Here is a 23,365-nt window from a genome sequence, read left to right on the forward strand (position 1 = left end):
CAAATTTCCTCAATGGAGATTGCTGAATAAATGTACTGGAAGAGTTAAAAACATGGAGGGAGGTGGAGAAGGAGGGAAAATAAGGATATATACACAAGGGAGAGTTTTCTCCAAAAGGAGCAGAAAAATGGATTACATTTATTCAATTTACATCTCCTTATGACTGCCATGAATACACACAGAAATTAATCTCACCAGCCTTCTTTTCTTGACATACGAAACGGTTATATCCTTTTGAAGTCTACGGGAATTATTTATACCTTATAGTAAGAAACCTGGATTCTCTTTATGAGAAGCTGCTGTGCCTCTAGTTGTCCCTGAGACCAGGTAGTGTGAACAAACATCATTATTATTATTATTATTATTATTATAAAATCCCAGTTCTGGTAGAAAGCAGTTCCTGAGGAAACAAGGCTGTTATCCCAGGGTTTCCTTTGGTATAAAAGAGTTAGAGATGTTGTGGGTGAAAGTCTGGGAGTATGAAAGGTGTGCCAAGGTCACATAGCTTATGGAGCTCCAGGCAGTCTGAGGCATAGCTTGAACAGAATCTTCTACATGAGCCAGAAAAAAATCAGTATTTTCAGGCCAGAACATTACTAGTCAAAAAGAATCTGGATTTTCTACCTACTAGGATTTCAACCTTCAGTTTCACCTTTATACCTTATCTAAATAATACCACATCCTAAATGACCTTGGGAAACAAACCAGCATTTTTTATTTACCAAAGAGAAGAGAAAGACAATTACCAGCTTAAATTATTTTCAGAGGAGGAGAGCAGGGGTGTTTGAAGGATGTAGTGGAGGTGGGGAGGGCCAAGTATCCCTCCAGGTACTCATGTTAACCACTGCTACTTCCTACTCGCCCTGCCCTTGTGATACCTTTTTCTGAGCAGCAGTAGCAACGACAGCAGCAGCTGTCAAGGCTCAGGGATGCAAGGTTCCCATATGTCCTCTCCCCCTGCTCCAAAGGGTGCACAAGAAGGGTGCCCCTCTCACCCCGCCTTGCAATGGTTCTGTATATATTAATAGTCTGATGTGTGCGTAATTATATCCCAGAGCCCTAAGGGTACTAATAAAGACTTAATGGCCCTGACCTGCCTCATGTGGGGCCTCCCCACTCTGCCCATGGGCTAAAGAAATCCATTTAAGCTCAGATCTGGGCCTTCACTCCCCGTTCAACTCATTGTAAGTGTGTCTGTCTTGAGCCCTTTCACAGCCATGCTTGTGCCTGGCCATGGTCCCCACTGATCTTGATGCTGACCTGGGGACTGTCTTCCTGGCTGGACTCAGACCTGCCTCGTCACTATGGACACCTGGCAGTCACTGGGCTGCGTCTGACATTCACCAGGTCTGATCCTGACCCGACCTTGGACCTGCCTCATCACCATGGACTTGCCTAAGGATCTAGGCTCTTGGTTGAACACGACTCACTCTTGGGCCTGCTCTGCTCACCTTGTTTGGGTGCTGTGGGACTGGACTCCTGGCTGGCATGGCCCCTGTCCGGCCAGCCGTGTTCTGCCCCTTGGCTCCTGGCTTCCTGTCCTTCAAGGAACAGCCAGCCCTCACTGCTCTCTGATGATTAGAGGCTTAATTTATGATGAAAAATTAAAGAGTTTATATAGTATGTCTCATTCATTTCTCAGTGTACAGTATTACTATAATACTGGCCATGTCCCATTTCCTGTTGGACAAATTGTATTTTTCTCTCTTTAAATGCAGGAAATGACATTGTTTTCTTTATTTTAAAGACATCTGTACTTACATATCATCAAAGATAAGCTTTGTCCTTCTGCAGTCCCTGGGCGTGCTGGACAGAGGTGACCAAGGCTCTGTTTGGGACTGTGGCTTATTGCAGAGAAGAACATTTTCTGAATTGACGTGAATTGCTTTCTAGACAACAAACAGCAAAAAAGACATTGAGGAATTGGCTAGTAACTTCAAAAAAGCAACTAATAAACAACAGAGCGTCTTTGCATTGTGTTGTAAATTGGCAGTTAGTTTTCCTACTATTTCAGCAGGGAGTATGTACAACTGTCCTGTCACTGATAGCCACAAATTCACAGATATTGCTCAGAGCACTTTGTAAAGGGCTTGAGTTTCAATGTGATATAGAGAAGAAATTGAGCAGAACTATTAGTAACTACCAAAACACTCTGAAACACAGTAAGTGAAATTATGAAAGAATAGATCTTTTGTGGTCATTTAGAAGATCAGGTTATATCTCTAGTCTTCAGCTTCCAAACTAGCATTCCAAGCTGCCTTGGGAAAGCAAGGCTCACTTGTTTGACTTGTTTCACGCTGCACTGCTGATGTGCCTGTGTGGTACGGATTTGTAGCCCAAGGTCCAGGTTTCTTTCAGGGTCCCTGACCAGCTTGAAAGATCACTGTTCTGTGCCACAGCAGAAGCACATGTCTTTTGGCAGGGTCTCAGGCATTCCCTCAGCTGTAGCCCTGTTCTTCGTGTGGCCTCACGAGCCCTTCATCCCACCAAGTGACCTGCTGTGTGGGCTACTGTGGTACAGTGCAAAGCAGAGGGCCCCAGGTTGGTTTTGGTTGATAACCACTGCCAGAAAACACGGTTCTTTCTTTGTCAGGTGACAGACAGAAATGCAATAGGGAAATGGACAAAAGACTAAAAACAGATGAAAGCCACTCCCTGGCATGTGGAATTACAGAAATTTGAAGGACCCCTTGGGCATGCCAGTTAGGTGCCAGATGGGAAGATGGGATAAAACAAAGCTAACTTTAACATTCATAGTTCATGAGCTCTCGTCTTCTATATAGCACATCCAGATCAGTTCTGCAGGCTAAAGTTTTCAGATGAATAACCAGATACATAAGAATTTTATTGCAAAGGTTGTTAAAATGTTGACCAAATGGTGCATTGCTAGGCTATGCAGAAAATCTCAGTGAAATGCATTTGCTAAGGGTGTGGATCATAAAGCAATCACCTTTTACTTTTGATTTCCAGCACATTTGCCTGTGAAAGAATTTAAATTGTTTTCAAGATGCCCAGTGAAGAATCATATCATTATAATTCTGAATGGGTTATAAATCCCTAAACTTATGTTTTAGATGTTAAAATGTTTAAAAATTTACATTTAATCCATGAAAAAATAAATTAATGACTGTGATATGTTGAAATGCCTTTTTATTGGAATATTTTTATGTAATTAATTTTATTTCTATTACCAAAAGCATTTGTGAGATATTCTTGAGACACAATTTATGATAACTTGTTTTTTTAAAAGTGTCCAAAATTGAGGTTATAGTTACTACTTCCCCCTCCACTCTCAAAAAATAAATATATTTAAATATATACATATATACTTAACATATACTGTGGGGCCAGTTATCCCTACAGCAAAAGTGTCTGGAAGAGACTGCTACAAGTCAGGTAGTTTCTTTTCCTGAAAGTTGCTTAAGCACTAATACTTAGGCTTTTGAAGCTTCTTATGTATCATATAATAAATACAACAAATAGATACAGGATAAAATATATAAACAGCTTTTGTAGCAAGGAGAGGAGCATGGGCCTTTCTAGCAGCATCAGAGTGCCCTAAACAGCTTGAGTAGTGGACATCAATATGATGGTACCCAAATTGCTTCTTCTAGGTATTTCACACAAAGCAGAACAGCTTCAAGGCAACGACGTGATAATATTTTGCCCTTGATCTTCTACCAGCAGTGTGGCGTAGGCTGGTGGGTAGGGTATGATTTTGAGAGGTGAGAGAGAGAGAGATATGTGAATTCCCTCAGTCAGAAGAGCTAACAGGCTCTTTACTCCAGCATCGCAATCACAGTACTCATGCATAAATGGGAGCAACATTACTCTCATTCCTTGCTCTGAAGGCAATGGCTACCACACGGTGTAGTAATATGGCCTTATCTGGAAAAGTGCTCTGGATATATTTAATGTGAGCAAGACTCTCTGACAAGTATCTGAATACCTGAGATCTGATGGAGCTGAGTTGTGAGGCTGGTGCTAAGCTGTTCACTGGTGTCAAGAGTAATTAGAAGTGTCTGAGAAAGTTGGTTGTAAGACATGTAGGAGAACTTGTCTGCAGGCACACTCATTGTTAGGCAGTGGCTGAGTAGAGGCCTTATACAGTAGAGGCCTTATGAACCACACTTTTGGATGTAGGGGGCTTGCATTGTGCCCAAGCAATAATGTGGAGGCCTAAAGTAATTCGTTTTGGGCCATTAGCTTTTACCTTTTGGTTATGTAGCCTTTGTTATTTGCCCGCTTTACAGCCTGCCCTCTTTCCTTTCTTCTGTGCCTTGCTAACTCCAAACCAGAAAAACTGAACTTACAATACAACATTCATTATTACAATTTCTTTGCATAACAATCTGCAAAACTATCACAGACTGCAATACAAAGTGAAAAATATACAGCTAGTCTTTATATTGTGAACAACAGCATAAACTTACATTGAAGTCTCCGGGATGTGGCTGCGACTGGATTTCACCCTTATGTTTTTTGCTGGAGGAGATGGAAGGTAATAGACTGCTGCCATTAGGTCTGCTGGAGGAAGTTAAATCATCGTTCGAGTATTTGTGTTTTGATGCATCAGAGAGGGGAGAGACGGGTGACCGAAGCATTTTCTCATTTTTATTTATTGGTATTGCCAAGCTGGAAATGGAAATTACAGTAATGGAGTGTCACAAAGCTGGCTTTGAGAAAGGTAAATGTTTTATATATTACCAAAACTTTGAATTTAAAACCTGCTGGCAGGATAAAGTCTATTGGTATCTGGAAACAAGCTTACAGTATTGGGACCAAGAGTTCATTTACAAATTTGTATCATGTTTCTCCTCTTTCACTTCAAGGCAAATTGTAATTCTGGAGTTAATATAAAGTCTATATCAGAGTACTTGAAAAAAAATAGAGAGATAAATGGCCACTTGCTCACCATTTCTTAAGGGATAGCTGGAGATGAAGATTAGACTCTGAAGTGTAAGTTCAGGTTATGGAGCCCTATTTCACCATTACAGGTGACAATTTATAAGCCATGGCAATAAAACCATATGTGAACTAAAACAGGAAATGTGTTTAAAGATGACTGGCTTGTCTTTGTGTTCAATGCCCAGGCTTTGGTAGCACTGTTTATACTAATCTAATACAGATTTTGAAGACAAAGAAAGATAGGCTGGTAGTGCAGACAAAAGGAAACATATGCAAACAGTAGACGCAGAGAAATGTGAGCTGCTCCATCTTCTAAAGAAGAAAGCTATAACACAGACAGTATTTTCAGCTTTCATTTATTTGGGAGAAGCTCTGGATGAGGAGAAGTCAGACAGACCGTAAAAATATGCCCAGAAATAAACTTCAGATGCACTAATTTGAAGAAAATATTTAGCTGAAAATCTTAAAGCAGCACACACAAAATAAAAGTTTTTTTAAGGAGACAGTTTGCATTAAGACTAAAACTGTGATTAAGGTCAGACAGACTATTTTAACACAATACCTTTCCCTGTCACATTCCCCTTTATTCAACCTATTACTTTTTATGGACAATTCTCACTTCTTTATAGTTACTGTATCAGACAGTATACACTTAATGGAATCGCAAAAAAGAATATGGTACAAAGTATACTTTATTTCTGCACATAATTTCAGGGAACAGAGCTAATTAAATATGCTCTTATCATACATTTGTCCATTTATCTGGCAAGACTTTAAAAACTAGCTGTGAAAGAAGCCATGAATCGTAATTCAGAACCTTTCCTTTTTCCCACCGTGTAGTACCTTTAAAACACGTGAACTGCTTTGCTTTAATGACTAATGCTGTTTATGAAAGCAAGAATCAGGGTGTGTAAGACGGACAATTGTGCCCTTCTTCTCCCCCTAAGAAAAATAAGATCGTTAGGACTATTTTGAATGTGCAGGACGGTGCTGTCATTTCTTTTCCTCTTTTCAAACATGAAACCATGCCTTGGCTAGCCATGTTTATACATCACTGTCAAAGTGCAGCCCTAAAGCACCCAAGAGAAGCCATAGCTCTTTGGAAGTGCACCCAAGCCTCAAAAGCTTGGCCCAGAGCTTGTGAGGAGTAGCTGCAATCTCTAGTTGTGTGGCAAACCTTCCACATGGCCTTTGGCATATTGCGTAGGGCCCACCTAAATGTTTTGTGAGCAGTCAAACTGCAGCAGCACAATCATGTCATACTGAGAAGCCATGCAGAACAGCCTGCAGTGAGCTGTCATCTGCTGGGACTGGGCACATTGTGGCATCCGATGCAGGTGCAAGACATTTGGGGTATCTCTGCCTGACCCTGCAGCCTTTCTTATCAAGCAGGGCCTTGCTTAGTCTGCACCTCAGACTGTAATTCCACAGTAGAAAATGCTCATGTCTGAAGGTGTTTTCACTCCTTTCTTTGCTACCAGCCCTCAGCTGTGCTGACAAAACTGTCTGCGTGGCTCTGCTGGGAGCTGAATAGTAATATTCTGGACGAAAAAAAAAAAAAAGGAAAGAAAAAGAAAAAGAAAGAGTTGTGGTTTCAGACAAGTTTCTTGATTGAATTTACATGAGGCTTTCACAGGCAGCTATGGTGGCATAACTGGAGGGGGGATGTGCCAGCATGAGCAGCCACTGGTTGCAAGAAGGACAGGAGGTCCTGATATCTGCATTGCTGCTTTAGCTACAGCCTCAGTAGCCCATCCTCAGCTGTGGGAATATTAGCATTTGGTACCATGTCCTACAGCAGCATAAACCACGGAAATACCTTGGAAGCAGGGCAGACCAGAGAAGAATTAGGAGGCAAATATACATTTAAGACCTTCTTCTTTGTTTCTTTAATGTACAGTTGCTACCAGGAGTACTGAATGTAATGTCAAGCAAAACACAAATTATTGTCCTGCTTTCAGGAAGCACAGAATTAACCCTGTGACATAGCAAGCTATGACAGCCATGCTATTCTCTGAAAATGAATGCGACGTAAAACATATGACACTGTGGTAACAGGAATGGCATGTCTGCATGCAATCACCCACAATAAAGCAAACTGTCCTGTGTATTGTTTTCACTTTATGAAACATATGTGACATGTCAGGACAAAGAAATTGAATGCATATTTTTGAATAAGCACTACATATATTAGCTTTCTTCATTATTTTTTCCAGTATTAATTACAAGAATTGCTCACACTCATCAGTGATCTGTACAATAGAAAAACCTACTACAATAAGTACAAATATTCTCTAATTTTAGCAGTTTCATCCCAGGAGATACCCTGATACTACCAGAAAAATTACTTTATTAAAAATACTGATGACCAGCATGTACTAAGCAGCATGCATCTGAACTCTGAAAAGATACATATCAAAGTCAGACTGTTGAAAGCCTCCACAGAAACTCAGTATGATTGATCTGAGATTGATAGGGTTCTGTGTGCATAAACCATGTCCGCAAATGCTAAATATTAATAATTTGTTTCATGCCCTGAATCTTTTGAAAATTTCATTGTTTGTAAAGTCTGAGTTTCTTGGCCTAAAATACTTACTAATTACACAGAATTGCTTGTAATCTCAAAAATACTGGATCTCAGATATATTCTGGAACTGAATATTGCAGTCATTGTTATGAATATTTTTCTCAATCTTTTCCACTGAGTGTATCGATAATTGTATTTATACAGTCAAACTTTAAATTTGAAATGTAACACTGTAAGGAAAGAAAAGGCTGTAACATGATTGCCTATGTGAATTGGTACCTACAACACAGTGTTTGGGAATATGTCTCGGACCATTGCACTGCTCTAGCTATAATTACCCATTCCATGAGCCTCACACTTGAACTCACAACTTCTTTGTGCAATAGGACAAAAATGCAAGTATATAAATGTGTCAGGAGCTGCTAACTTGTTCATTAAACCAGAAGAAAGGAGAATGCAGTGCGTAATTTTTCAGCATAAAATGTGATAATTAAAAAATAAATCCTATTAAAAGAAAAAATAACACACGGCATTAAACTGCAACTAGTTGTATGACTCAGTGGTAAATAAGAAGGAAAATGCTTACCTATTTTCATTCATATTGCAGTGATTTGCTGTTGTGATGCTGTGGGCAGAGGCAGCTAATCGTGAAGAATCTCGTTCTAAGTGAGTCTTCTTGATGTCTCTGCACTCTTCCTCATTCTCACACTGAATGAAGAGAAAGATAATAATCTTGTAGGGTTTGGATTTACTACAGATCCAAAAGTATTTCAACAAGTCAGGGGCTGGTATTTTCTGGCATTTTGGTATTAATGATGACACTTTCTTTGAGCATATACCTAACATGGACCAGAGACAATTGGTCCATGTCTTAAAAAAAAAAAATCTAAAGAGGTGGTGTGTAAACAAAGGAGTAGAATATAAAAACTTAAATTGTTTCCACCACTTCCCCACTTGCACTTTGGGCTATTTTTTCTGTATATTGCCCTCTTTGCCCATCTCCTGTGCGCTTTTCTCTTGTGTAGTCCTCAACTTCATACCTCTTTTGTCTCTTGCTCTCTTTTCTTGGCATCAGTGACTATGCCTATACTAGTAAATAGAATAGATCAGCAACTGGTCCTGAGACCAGCCAGCATAGCACAGCTCGCATCCATGCACTCGTCTCACTCCTCCTTCAAACCAGGGTATGCCACATTCAGATTGCTTTTTGGGAAGGGACCTTAGTCTGGTCCCGAGCGAGGGCCAGACACTGGCTGGAAGAACAGAAGCTGACCCAGGCCAAAACCATGTTAGCAAGAATATTAACAGTTAAACAAAGCAGGTGGCTGTGTGCCACCACTTGGGACTGTACCCTGACCATATCTAGCCTACTACTATGAACATAGCCAATGTTTCCTGCCACTATTGAATTTCTTGTTATGTTTCTTAGGTTCTATCATCGGCTCCCAGAGGCTCTGCTTTTCCAATCTCCTGCAAAGTCCACATCCTTTTCCACTTCTAACACTTCTCCAGTTTCCAGTGCTGGCTGATTTTTACTTGTCATCTGTTGATTTTGCTGTATTTATTGCCTTGCTGCATGGCAACAACATCTTGTGTGTTATCCACTGCCACTGTGGCTGCTGCTACTGGGTTAACATTGTGGCTTACACTCCACAGGAGTGAAGATCTTTTCACACCTCAGTGCTTAACCATCCTCCTCTGTCACCACTTTGCCCATCTTCTTGAGATCATGACAAAGGTGGAAGTAACAAGGGCCTCTTTCTAATTTTGCAGTTATGCCTGATAGGCATATTAGTCTTATTAGTCTTATTCATAAAGTCTTTTGGGACGGAGGATACATATTGTGAGCTTGAATAGCAGCTGTCCCATTGAGGGTCTTATTCCAGGCTGAGGGGCAATTTGGTACTCCAGGAATGCCTCGTATTTATTATATCACTAAAATCACCACTAACAGCAGTGCTTTAAAACAAAAAGTCACATTAAGCATTTCTAGAATGACTGCATTTATTTTGCTCTTCTATCATTTCCTCCTGTTTCCTTCTGGGTGTACAGCCTGGCATAATCCCACTGGTATCTCCTATGGCCTAAAACACAAATATTTTGCTTCTGCTGCTCTTTCTTGACGTGTTTCCCATCATTTTATACTGTGCAATTACTTCCATGCTACTTCCTAAAGAAAATGCAGATAAACACATCTCAAAGCTTATCAGGGCTCTCTGTTATGGCTCTACCAGTAGCCAGAACAAGGTTGTCACATTTCAGATACTAAAAAAAAAAAGAACCAAAAAATGAAAAAAGATAAAAAAAGGTAAGACTGATTTAGATAAACTGTCTTCAAAAATATACATATCTGCACACGTACAGTAGCTCAGAGGGTGACAGATGACTGCACAGTAAAACTGTCCAGAAATTGGGCAGAAGATGATTCCATTTCAGAGTGACTTTTGGGATCAGATTGGTACAAACGGACCAGAAAGCCTCCTTAGTGGACAGCTGTGGCCATGGGGTGGAGGGGGCTTTCTCCTCGGCACCACTGGCAGCTCAGAAAGCGTGCAGGAGAGGCAGGGTGGAAGGGTGGATGTGACCAGAGGGCTGTGGCCACCCAGCTGCTGTGATGGTGCTGCTGGGGAGGGGGCAGCTAATGGACTACACTTCCACTTCTACACCTGCCTGAGAGCCCTGAGGTAAAAGGGGGCCACTGGGGTGCGAGGGAGGCAAGTGGCAGAGCCAGGCAGGTCCCAGGTCTCTGCAAGCACATCCCCCACGAAACTGGGGCTCCCTGCCGGGACTGAAGGGCTTGCCTCTTGTTGACAATCTGAGGGGAAAAAAGACGCTGCCTCTTCTTCTTCCACACATGCAGTGATACCACGCAGACTGTGACGGGCCGATAGTTGTCCCTTTACCAACCTAAGTACCACCTCCAAATGCTCAGGTTTTGAGAGAAGTGTCAGGAGAGAAAACTATCCTACTAAAAAGGCAGTGCCTTCGCTAAGACATGGAAAGCCCCATGCCAGCAGTGAATGCCGTCTCCAAGGGGCTGTGATGCCTCACAGCCAGGAGTTTCATCACCTCCTGGGATGGCATAACCCCTGGGACTTGGCCAGTTCCTACATGGCAAGCAGGGACAGATCCCAGCTCTGAAGTGCCATCCCAGAGAAGACACTGCCATCGAGCACTGGACATGGGCACAAGAGATGCTTGCCTCTCATTTGCCGGAGGCCCCCCTTCCCATCCCGATCGGTCCCCCTGAAGCTCACCTTGCGTTTCCTTCTAGATTTCGGTAAACCCTTCTCTGCGGGGGGGTCAGCACTACTACCCTGCGGGAGGCTGGCCGCCTGGTTTGCTCCAGCGCTCATGGCCAGCGGCTCTTCAGGCAAACGCTCTGGAATCCTGGACAAAAGAGCCAAGTCAATGTTGACCCACAGCGACTTTACCTCATCACTGTCTTTCAGAGGAGACAGGAGCTCATTCCTACCGAAAGGAACCAGGGTGTAAAACTGTTCCTCCAGCTCCTTTGCTATTTCACTACTAGTCCTGGCATTAATGGAGCCAAAGGCACTGCAGCCGCCGTGGGGTTTGCTGGCGGCGCCGGTCCCTGCGTCCTTGGTACGCGGCTCGGCCCCAGCTGCCGCTGGCGCCTTGGGCAGCGGGCGCTCCTCCCGCTCTGACTCAGAGCCCGAGTCAGAGGAGGATGATGAGGACGAAGACTCGGTCTCGATGAACTCCTTGGATTTGGGCGCCGTTTTGCTCGGCCCCCGGGCCCGACGCTTCTCGCCGGCTGCAGCCGAGCGGGGCTCCCGGCGGTGACCCGCTCTGCAGCCACTGTTGTTGCCGCTGCCGCCAGGCCGAGCCCTCGGTGCCTCGCCAGCAGCGCTTTCCGGAAAACTCTGGCTCCCGGGGGGCTCCTCCGTGCCGGGGCAGGGGGGACCGTCCCCGGCAGAGGTCCTCTCGGCCCGCCGCGGTGCCTTCTTCCCCGCCGCCCGCCTCGGGGGCCCGCCGTCGGCGGCGGGGGGTGACTTTTGCCGGCTGCCCTTGCTGCCTGGAGCTTTGTTGGCGGTCCTGGGCCGCGGTCCGTCCCCGGCGGTGGCGCTGGCGGTGGCGCGGCCTTCCCCACTGCGGTGCTCGGCCGGGCCCGCGGCCGGGGTCTTCTCGCTTTCCTGCCGCTCTGCCTTCACGCGACCGTAGTAGGGATGGGCCTCCAGTGCGGGGCCGTCATGGTGGGTCAGGATGGGTGCCTTGTGCGGGGTGACTTTATTCAGCCACTTGTCCAGCTGCCACTTGTTGGACGAGGGTGGCTCGGGCTGAAAGGGAAACAGATGGCAACGAGGTTAGTGCCGAGACCTTGCTGCCCTTGCTCCAGGGCTCCCTCAGGGACACGGAAACGCCGGGTCCCTCCTGGTACTGCAGAGATTTTCCTCTGGTCAAAGAGCTGCCCCCAAGCAGCAGCACCCCCCCTGGCACTGGCCCTGCGTGGTGGGACGGGAGATGTGGGGCATGCCGTGCGAGTGGGGATATTCTCGGTTTCAGAATGAGGTTGGGAAGGAGGATGGCTTCTGTGATCCACCGTTTCTAAGGATGATTTGCGTAGTGCTACTGGCATGAGCTTTACAGGGAAACGCTCCCAAGTTTCCAAATAGAAGAAAATATAATGGCAATAGGAAGGGAGGAAAACAAGACAGGGATATGGCTGAGGCTAAGGGAGGATAGCTAGTAGGAAAACTAGAGATATGTATTTTGTGTCCCGCGCCATTACAATAAATACAAAAAGTAATTAAAAAGCATAGAGAGGCACGTAGTGGGGAGTTGGAGGGCTAACCAGGCAGTTCATGTAATCTGTGTGGTACTGACGTTACAATCTTGCAAGATCCCACAAACATTTGTTGTGTGGTGGTATTGTCAAGTGCTCATTTTGTGAGTATTGTGCAGCTGTTAGTTTTTCTCTTCATTCCTGTCACAACACGATCAAGTTATAAGAGAGCATCTAAAACATAATGGTGTTTGGACAGTGGAAAAGTGGGATAATCATGATTTCAAATGTAACCACAGCTCAATGTTATTTCAGAACAATGTGCAAGTGTTTTCTAGTGCTTCTTGCAATCAGTAATTTGAATGTAATAAAATGAAGAGGAAAGGCAAAAAAACCCAAAAGAAATAAATGATGGAGTAGATGGCCAGCAATAACCTAACCCCACAGAAGCCAATGTGGAAAGTCTCCTAATTTCTGTAACTGGAACCAAAATTTGATCCACTAGGCTATTGCATATGAATAATCAAAAAGCGTGTCATGAGTCTAACATGAAAACCATCAATGCTCTGGAAGAAAGTTTGCTCAAGAGAGGATATCCACAGTCTAACTTAAGAGTCTCTTACTTAACTCCTTATTTAAAGTAGGTGCCTGAGGCCAACACAGGTTTCCTGCATAGCCAAAACCATCTCTAGAATCACCCACTGAGGGTTGTATTCACTCTACATGGAGCAAAGGCTCCTAAAATAATCAAAAAAGTTAGACATCGGAATTCATATGATACAAATATTCCTTCTCGCAAAAGTGTCTAATTTACTCGTTATCAAGCCAGCCAATACCTATGGGAAGTTTGCTAGATTGCCTTAACTTTATTTTTTCTTAAGCATACTCCCTAATATCTTACATGAGGAATTTCTTTCCTGAGCTGTAAATCTTGAAAATGGATGGGCAGTATTTCTCTTGGATGAAGACGTATTTTTACAACTCTTAACTCTTTATCTAAAATAAACAGCATTTTTTGATTGCTGCTGAAAATACAGATAGATTTGTTTGGTGCCATTCATTGTGCACATACTGAATTTACTAGATATATAATAGAAGGTTCACTATACATGGAGGTCTCTCCACTGTTCAGTTGTATTTTCTTAAAGGACATACATCAGAAGCACGTGGGGAAAAATATACCTCTGCCCATAAGTATAGGTCAGAGTGAGGGCAGCTTGAAAGTTCAAAAAAACTTCCAGCTTTTCTGTTACATCCCATTCTGTCTCTATGTACCTTGTAATTCTTGAAAACAGTGGTTCACAAAATATGGATTTCAAAGAATCACAGTAAACAAGCAGAAAGCAGTGATTAACTGATACAGTGTCATAACTTGGCAAAATGGTACTTCCCTAGAATGATATGTCTGCTACTTAGGCAGAGTAACTACAGTCCCACCAACCTATAAGCCAACTATGAAGTCTAACAAAAAGGATCAATAATGTTGCCAGCTTTACTAATTTTGTCAGGAGTTTCAGGACACTTGTTATTTTTTCTTAAAGCCTCAGATCTCAGAACTATGGGCTTAGATGCACTTCTGGTGTTTATTTAAATAAAAATTCAAATCCTTGTGGCTAAAAAAACCCTTAAGATGTGTCTGCTAAAAAAACCCTTTAAGATGTATGTCAAAGCCTGCAGCCCATCAGGTAAATTAAAAGAATCCAAATTTTAAAAAATCAGAATTTTAAAACTTTCTCACTATTTTTGGGCCCTGATACAGTTTTGGAATACTTGAGATTGTCAGTGTGTATGAGTGATGCCAATTCTCTTTTCGAAGTAATTTATTCAATTGATTGCTCTAACTGAAAAGTACTGTACTTTGAAATCACTTAAAAAAACAAGGTACCTTGCGAGAGAACAAAATCATGACAGCCAAGAATGAAGAGCAGGCCTGGTAAAAAAAGGGATTGGGAAAATTGACTTGAAGGTTTTCGCCAGTCCACTTTACATGCCTAACAGCAATTATTTGTGGGAGAAAAAGAAAATCCCTAATTCACCAGTCCACATCACGCCCCTGAGCATGTCACATACCATTCTACGGAAGAAAAATTAGTTTGCTCAAAGTGGGAAATTTTCAGCAGCACATAAGGATGGAAATAGAGACGAATATATATCCAGAGTGATCAGATAGCGGAATGGTCTCTTTCCCTTGTTTTTTCCTTGTCATGGATATATGCTGTCCTCAAGGCCTTGTAGACAACTGGGTAGTTTTTAACTGGGGTAAAGCTGGTGGTGCCCAGATGGGCAGCAGTAATAGGAATAACAGTCTGTAATGAAGCTGACTTGCAATGAAATGTGGGTTTGGCATGAAAACCCAAACCAGGAAACTTTACGAGACAAAGATAGTTTCAGGGACCAATGCACCACAGGCATACACATGTGCCAGGCTTCATCAAGAAACAGAAGGATGTGATACACTTCCTTAAAAATTGTGGGTGGATTCATCTGTACAACATAGACACTCATATCTGAGCTAGTCAACGAGTTCCTTCTCCAGTCAGTGGACTACTCTTCTAGGGTGTGAAAAATTCCCTCTTGAAATAGACATCTGAAATAGGCCAGATGAGCCGGGCCCTAAAAATGTCTATTCCTCTCCACCGACTGCAAAGGGGAGGCTGAAGTGATGAGCAGATGTAGGTATCTGTAGTAGAAGTGTCCAAATTTAGGTGGGATGACTCCCACACAGCACGTCTATATATCTTAGATCTCTTCAAGGCAACAAGTGCAACCAGAGGCACGAGTGGCATGCATCCAAAAGAAACCTTCATCAAAACATTACCCAGAAACACTTTCTGGGGTAAAGGGCTGTTAAACAATGTAAGTGTAATGGGGTCACTCTACGCTTGTTATTACAAGGAGGGACCTAAGGTGTAGCTAATACCATGGTAAACTTGAAGCATGACACCAGTGTCACTGAGAGATTAGACAGTCTGTAATATGCGCATGAACTTAACCCACTGCGGGGTAGGACTGAGCTATCTGCCATCCCTGCAGAATACTCTGCCTATTGTAAATCCACATACTAATTTACTCTTATGATAACCTGCTTGTGCTGCCCTGCTATCAAAGATTTAATTCAGGACAGTCCCCATACAAATGTGGCGCCTTGTCATTATATTTAAGGCATAGATGATGATGAAGATGATGACGATAATTATGATTATTACTACTGCTACTTTATTGCTACTGTTATCACTGCTGCTAGTGCTGTATCAAATTAGAACTGGGGATTCCTGTGCATTAGGCATGGCACACATATATTGGAAGAGGTTGTTCCTGCCACAAAGAGTTTTCTAGAGGGAAAGGAGAGTTTAGTTTGTAGTCATTGTCAAAAATAGCCCACAGGACAGGGAAAGCCCATGAATCCTATTTGCAAAGGTAAAGATAGTTTCTACAGTTGGTCTAGTGGTAAAATCCCCTTTTCTTCTGAGTGTACCAGTCAGGAAGTCGAATCATGGCTATACTTAAGATGGGAAGCAAAAACTTTCTGGAAAACAAGACAGATACAGAAAACATACCCCTCCTATGCTGCAACCCTAAAACTATAACTCTTCTTCCCCTGCCTCCCTAATGAAATCTATCAGTGAAGAAAGTCAGGAGCATGCTCACCAGTTAGCTAGTCTGTTAGATACACACATTCTTCCTATTTTTGGAGCTAAAGAGAAGAGAGTCAGTGCCACAGAGCACCTGAGGGAATAGCAGCGATTCACAGGCATTGGCTCCTCAGCCACTTCAAGTGTCCAGGCACTTGAAGGACTTGATGCACAGTGGTCAGGAGGTGGCTCTCTGCTGATGAGAGAGCAGGGTGGGGAAGAGCATAACCCTACGAACCACTTCAGCTCTGACCTGGTCAGTCACAGTGTGGGGACTTGAGATTAAAGAGTATAACCTGTGATGATGGAATAAGCATGGACAAAAAGTATATGTGAATCCTTGAAAAAGAAGAAACAACTTTAATGATTGTGAACTAGACACAACAGCAGAGCCTGTAAAGGACATTGCATCTGGTTTGTGGGGCTGGCGGAGCCCAGGACAGGACGCTCTCTCTTCTGGCCTGGTTACTGTTGACTAGACACTGATGCTTTGTCCCATGCAATGGGTTCTCTGCTTCCTTTCTGCCCATTCCGCCCTCTTGTCCTCCCTGCATAGTGGGAATTCCTGGTTGCCTAACCAGATTCAGTCTTATTAAAATCTGCAGGATAATTCAATGGAACGAAGAACAAACAAACCAAATTCTTAGCTTTTGAAATGTAGCTCTTTCTATGGACTTGACACCCATGGTTTTTTTCTACCATCTGAAATAATTGCAAGGACAAGACGTCGTTGTTTTCTAGAGTCCTCATTTATGACGTTAATCAGGTCATGCAAAGAATTCATGACTTCAGCAAAGAAACAGGAGATAGAAGCCTCATTCTCTTGTTCATAATTTCAGGTTTGGCAGTCTACAAAACTGTAACTACTCACATTAATGTCTGAGGCACCTTAATTTGTCCACATCACTGAAACCAGTCTGAATGTTGTCTCCTGTTCTAGCTCAGCCATTATTCTTAGTTTACTGCAGACATAAAGTGTAGACAGCTAAGCCTGTAGTCACTACAGGCTCTAAATAGTCAATGGAAAGAAACAGACACTTTTAGGGTGCAATTCATCTAATCTATTTTATATGTATGCTTTACAATGAGCTGCCTTTACACTCTAGGCAACTGCATTTAGACACCTGAGAACAACTCAAAGATCTCAAAATAAGATGAGGAAAAAAATGCAGAAGAAATAAAACAGCAATTGAATTTCTATATAACCTCAAATGCAGAAGACACACTGTCCTAAAAATAAAAATCTTTGAGTATATGCATATAATATTTCAGATTATGGGAAAAAAAAACGCCATCAAACCAGAATGAAGGCCTCATAATGGTCTGCAGATTTCCAGATTAAGTTCATCCCAACCTGGAAATATGGATTTCCTGCCCAGCATGTGCTAGAGTACTCAAGTTCATTGTACCTGAATTTATCAGTTAATGTTAAAGCAAAAGCAAAGACGTATTTGCTTTTTCTGTCTTATCCAATAAATGAAATTAATTTTAAGACTAGGACTGGAATTGAGTCCACTGCTTAAATTTAGGCGGACAGGGCCTCCCTTTAAAGAACTTCCAAGAACCTGTCTGTCTCCATTTACTGGGTAAGAACACGGTATATACTTTAGAAAGATGGCTTCACTGGGTGCATAAGTGTAAGTTTAAGCATTTAATGCAAAGCAGACAGGACTTCCAGTCAGAGACATCACATAAGCATGTTTTGAACTGCTGCCAGCAGTCATACGGTGTGCCTGGGAAAGCACTGGCTCTTGGGGAAAGCACAGGTATTCTACCTCCCTGGGACATCCTGACCCTATCCATGTATGGCCTCTTCCATATCCCATCAAGGCATGACCTATGAAAAACACTGCAGCCATTGCATTTTTTGAGTCATTTACACTTTCACATAAGCATGTTTCATACAGCATGTCCTAGAAGGCAAACCACACAAATATAATGCAAAAAGACAGGCAATCCGTTGGAGCAGTGCAGCTGTTTCGTGACAACAATCACTGATAACTTGGGCTCTGTACAGAAGTAGTTCCACAGATCTCGAGAGGATATGTATAAAATGCTTAAGAGGAGGCCCTTCCTCCACGTTTCCATGACTTTCAGTCCCCTGCTTGACTTTATGAAATCCATGACCTGCCTCAATTAATTAACTTCCCCCTTTCCCTGTGGAATTTCTGCTCTCAAGTTCAAGCAGTATGGGCATCTGCCTAGATAGTAAACACTCCTCCCTTCCTGGGTACTATGCTTCTCCTCCTTTTACCTCCTATTTCACACCCCCCCCGCCCCCCCCAATGGTTCCTTCTCTTTCTTCTCTTTGTCCCTTTTCTTCCACCTTCTGAGATCCCTCAGGGAGAGGAGAGACCAAGCGTGAGATGTCTGCACTAATTCCAGTGGGGAACTAGGCAGAGAGAGAACAAGGTCTTAATGGGTCAGATGAGAGAGCTCAGAATGGGAAATAAGACATGGGGTAGCACAGGGAGGGCAACAGAGAAGAGAGACTGGAAGGAAGAGAATAGGGACGAAAGGAAAGAGAAGCAGAGAGAGAGATTTAGGAAAGGGACAAAGTGAGAGGAAAATTAATTGGAAATGGATCTGAAAGTACTGCAAAGAAAAGATAGAAAGAAAGATAAGTGTTAAATAAGGAACAAAAGTGACAGAACCTGAGAAAAATATATTAAGGATGTTTCTGTGAGTCCTGCATTTTGCCTGATATGAAACATGGCCCCAAATAACTGAGCAAAAGACGAGGAAAGGGTTGCTGGTTATTCAGTATAATTTTTCAGGGTGGGAGAATAGGTGAGGCGTAGTTTTGGAGGGAGGAATGTGGTGATGGGATGCTTTATGTGGAATAGGAAAATACACTGGCTGTATTTAATGTGTATTTACAATCTTGATGGTAGTTTTTTGAATATTTTTACATACATTAATGTGTGTGATGTGGCTGTGGAGTTCATGGTTTTATGCTGAAGGTGTGTGTTGGCCAAAACATGTAAAAACGTCAATCCTGGTAGAAAAGCAGAGCAGAGCAATCAGCCTTATCATGTCTGTTGAGCGCTCTGCAGAGGTGAACGCAGAAGGTGGCACAGCACTGGCAGTTTAATTGTAATTTGGCTAGGGCTTGTCTACATGTGGAAATTTTCAGTACTAGCTTTCCAGATGACAAGTTTGGGCTTAATGTTTTGCACCATGAGTAATTCAGTTTAGTCCATTTTGGAGGTGGATTAAAATAAATCACACAAAGGCAGCAGTAGCAGAGAATAATTCACTTAGAGAGTGAGGTGAGGGAAGTACGTGAGTGAAAAACAACTGCTTTGCTTTAAAAATCCACCCTCAAACTGATTTTGTAATAGCTTCCCTGTGTAGAGAAGCCTTTAGTTCCCTTGCAGTGCTGGGAGCCCACATTAGGACTTACGCACTAAGCAAGCCATTGCTATGGAGGCAGAGTTGCATAAAACTTCAAGCAAGCTGTGAGCCTTGCAAGGCACTCCACTCATCTCCAATTTGAGAAAAATATCACAAGGTTATTTCTTTCTTCATTTTTGTTTCAAATGCTTTAATCTGCCCCAGGATCCCCTGCCACTTGCATTTCACAGCATGCCAGGAGGAGGATCACTGGGCCTTTCTCCCCACAGCCTCCTTGTGTTGGCTTGGCTGGAAAAAGGTCTGAGTGGGTGTAATAACAGATTGCCACCCTAAATCATAAAGAGCAGAAGCCCTTACCTCTGGGCTGGAGTAATGTGAGGGCTTGCTGCCGTCACTCTCGCTGGAGCTGCTTTCGCTCTCTGAGTCAGACTCTGAGCTGGTCTCGGATTCACTGGAGCTGCTGCTGCTCGACCCTTTGCTGGAGACTCCCGAGGCTTGGGCGTTGGACTGTGGCACCACCAGGCTGCCAGCCCCACACAGAGCCCATCAGGGAGCAGGGAGGGAAGAGAAGAAAACAAGAACATAAAAAATCCACATGTAAAAATCATGGTGTTTTAGGGAGCATACCTATCTGCATGCCTGTGAGCTTGTCTCTGCTGCTAACAAATGGTGAAGTGAGTTCAACACTACATTATTATAATTGAGGGGAAAATATGGGATTACCCTCATATCCATTTAAATTCATAGCCTTTGCCATCTCTTCTTCATTTGAGGGAGGGTCAAGTTTTCACTTCAGCTTGTCTCTTTTCTCATTCAACAGACATTTTAGGATATATTAAAAATATCAAATGTTAAAAAACAGAGTATAGAAAGCAGTCTTACACTGTCTAATGAACACACTGCACAGAGGTGAAAGCAGAGGATGAAAAAGGTGAACAGTTAAGAAATGGAGTTGAACTCTACAGTACCAGTCATTTATAAGTAGTAAGAGCAATAACGATAATAATAACAATAATAATACATCCTCACTGGAGCTTCCAACCCCCATCTTTTGTTCTGCACACTTCTTCACCTACCCGTAAATGATGTGGTTACCTGTATATACCATCTTGATATTGACAACTGCAAGATCTAAGACTCTGATCCTGCAAAAACTTGAAGAGCTCAGGCTTGTGTTTGTGCACGTCAGCAGTGCTGTGCTGTCAGCAGAGCTGCTTGCCTTCTTAAAAGTTATGTTTGCATGCAAGTGTTTGTATCATCAGGCCTGACAGCAAAAGAAATGTATACTTTCCTGAAATAGTTGACCATGCATATTAAAAATATCACAGTCATAAAGATCTGAGTGTGAAATGTCCTATTAAGTCATCCAGCTTATTCCCCAGGCAATGGAAGATTGTTCCCTATAGCAGGGTGCATTTTCTAGTGAGTTGTCCAATTTGATTTTAAATGACTTGAATGCAGCTTTTACTTTTACCCCTGGGAAACTTCTCTGCAAACTAACCCAAATTCCGCTGTCAGAAATTTCTCCCTACATTCAACCTGAAGTTGCCCTTTTTAAATTTATTGCTGTTACTTATTATTTCATCCTATTACTAATAGTTACTATGATAAATTATCATCCTCCCTTTTTGCTTTCACATATTTGCAGGCTGTTTTCCTGCCCTACTTCAGTCATCTTTCAGACAAGGCCTTACACATTTACTTCTTCTGATCTTTCTTCATAAGTCATTATCTCCAGGGATATGGGATCATTTTTATGGCTCTTTTCTGAACTCATTCCAATTTGTCTATATCTCTCTGATAACAGGATGCCCAAAACAGAGTGCAGCATTATAGATGGGTTCTCACTAGAGCCCTAAAATGAAGGGCTATTACCTTCCTGCTTCTTGATGCGTTGCTTCTGTAAACATATACTCAAGCTGTGATGGAATATATAGTCCATTAACACTCCTACATCTCTTTCAACACTGCTTTCTCCAGAATTCCTCCACAGATAGCTACATTTTAGATTATTTGCTTCCAGAGAGATTAGCTTGCTTTTTTTCTTCATACCAGATCTCATTTTCTTCTTTACCGCACATGCTTCTAGCTCTTTTTGATTTATTTCTCTGCCCTCGGAGGTGTCTGCAGCAACTTCTAATTTAGTATCAAATGCAAACTTAATTAAATGGTTATTCACTTCTTTTTCCAGATCATTAATGAGACTGTTAAATAAACCCCACATGAAACACACCGGTACCCTAATAACCATCTCTTCCCAACTCCATTCACCAGTGTTTATCATTACCCTTGTTTATGCTCCATCAGTCCAATATTGTGGCTAATGCAATGTGATCTTGGAGATGCATTTTGTGAAAAATAATATCTAATAAATAATTACAGCTCTGCTATGTTGTACCTAGCGAATTGTCTTTACCTGCTAATGGTGCATTTCATTCTGGAAAATGGTACCTGACACCTGACACGAGCCACATATGACAGGCAATTTCTGGAGCTTTGAAAAGAGGCCAGGCCATCAGAGATGCAGTTTCAACTCCGTGATTACCCATGGCCACACACTTCCCAGCCTTATCCCCGCCTCCCCTAACATATGCCAACCTTTCCCCACTGGACCACCTGTCTTGCACAAGCCAGTATTCCTACCACATCGCCTTTACTTATAGCATCCCCCTTGACTTTTGCTAGGAAGCGGCACAGCTGCCCATGGCTTTCTTGCTCCAGAGAGTTTCTGGTTGCTTGGGAAATTGTGCTGTTGGAGAGCTTTCTGCACCCTTTGAGGCACAGCAGGGACAGGCAGTGCAGAAAACCTCACTTGTGATCTCATCTTACTAATTAAAGCAAGTAAAATAAACAGGAGAGGGAGGAGATGACATTCATTTATATTTTTGACCTTTATTTCCATCCTTGTAACCATCAGGTGGTAGAGAGAGGCAACAGTAGAAGTTCATGTTCTGGCAGGACAGCTCGGTGCTACATGCATGTTCGCAGAAGTGCCTGCCAACACTTGGGAGGCAAGAGGTCTGTCATCATGCACAGGCATTAAATGTACCAATTACAGTGAGTGCCTTTAAAAACTTGCCCTCTGCTATTTTTGTTGTTATTCATGATGTCTCTTTGTCTAGGCAGGTAGGTGTGATAAACACAAGATTTTCAGGCAGCCATTTGTATAACAGCATTAAGGCACAGAGGTGCCTGAAACAGAAACAGCTTCTAAACTTGTAAAAATTTTCCTTCCTGGAGAAAGAAAATTAATGTTTTGTGCACTGCTTTGGGACAATGCAGTCTTCCACTTCTACAGGTTGCCCAGTAAACTCTAGATATAAGTTGTTCACTTATATTAACAGATTACAGTCAATCCCTTGCTAAAAAAATAGTGAGAGCTATATAAAGGCCATTGTGAGTAGGTTTTCTAGTTTTGATTTTTTTTTTTCTTATTTTTTTTTTCTTAAGGAAATATGAAAAGGTAACTGCCTTTTCTGACAGTGTAGCTTAGGGAATGCTTTTGACAGTGTCCGACTGATGGATTTCCAGTCCTCTCCACAACAGCATTGTGACTGTTGCCTGAAAAGTTCTTCAACATCACAAAACATCTGCACATTTATGTCCTGCCCCTAGTGACTGTGGTTTTAATTTTTAAACCATGATTTTTGTTTGGCATTGACTGAAGTATTTAGAATTGCTATATAGGGGATGAGGGAGAAAAAAACCCCACAGTAATATTTCTTTCCTGTTGTGACATGAAATGTTTTTCTAGGCTGCTGAATAGAAATTGTTACTACAGCCATAGATATAAAATATAACTGTTGGACTCTTCACAAACATCTGGAAATCTATGTTTGCTGCTCTAATGGTAGCCAATATACTGCAAAAATTTAACATTACAATATTTTCCCATTTATGCTGATACTGTTGAAGTCTCCCTGTCTCCTTGTACCTTTTCCATTTTTAAATATAGCATATTCTTATAAGGATATTCATTATATTATAGTGACCAGGGTGAAAACAGTTACGTGTTTCTTCATGCATTCTTATTAAAAAACAACCATTATTTTAAATTGGTGACTTCCATTTTGGACTGTTCTTTCTAAAGTATGTAAGCAAGATCATGCAGTCAAAGTAAAAGACCTATTTACATTTTAATGACTGTGGCACATAACATTCATGCATATTTTGCTACTGGCTTATGCCCCGGAA

At 42.3% G+C, this 23,365-nt stretch overlaps 1 protein-coding gene across 2 annotated transcripts in view; it reads right to left on the reverse strand.

The window, feature by feature from the left end:
* Window positions 1-23,365, reverse strand: part of AFF3 (ALF transcription elongation factor 3) — a 336,079-nt gene that overhangs the window by 26,280 nt on the left and 286,434 nt on the right. For both annotated transcript variants that reach the window (XM_074815074.1, XM_074815073.1), the window contains 5 exons: window positions 19,529-19,694; window positions 10,693-11,736; window positions 8,022-8,143; window positions 4,434-4,635; window positions 1,762-1,889 (listed from right to left, as the gene is read on the reverse strand). In XM_074815074.1, coding sequence (XP_074671175.1) covers window positions 1,762-1,889; window positions 4,434-4,635; window positions 8,022-8,143; window positions 10,693-11,736; window positions 19,529-19,694 — 1,662 coding nt within the window. The remainder of the gene's footprint in view (window positions 1-1,761; window positions 1,890-4,433; window positions 4,636-8,021; window positions 8,144-10,692; window positions 11,737-19,528; window positions 19,695-23,365) is intronic.

Source organism: Strix aluco, chromosome 2, assembly GCF_031877795.1.
Source record: "Strix aluco isolate bStrAlu1 chromosome 2, bStrAlu1.hap1, whole genome shotgun sequence".
NCBI classification, from domain to species: domain Eukaryota; kingdom Metazoa; phylum Chordata; class Aves; order Strigiformes; family Strigidae; genus Strix; species Strix aluco.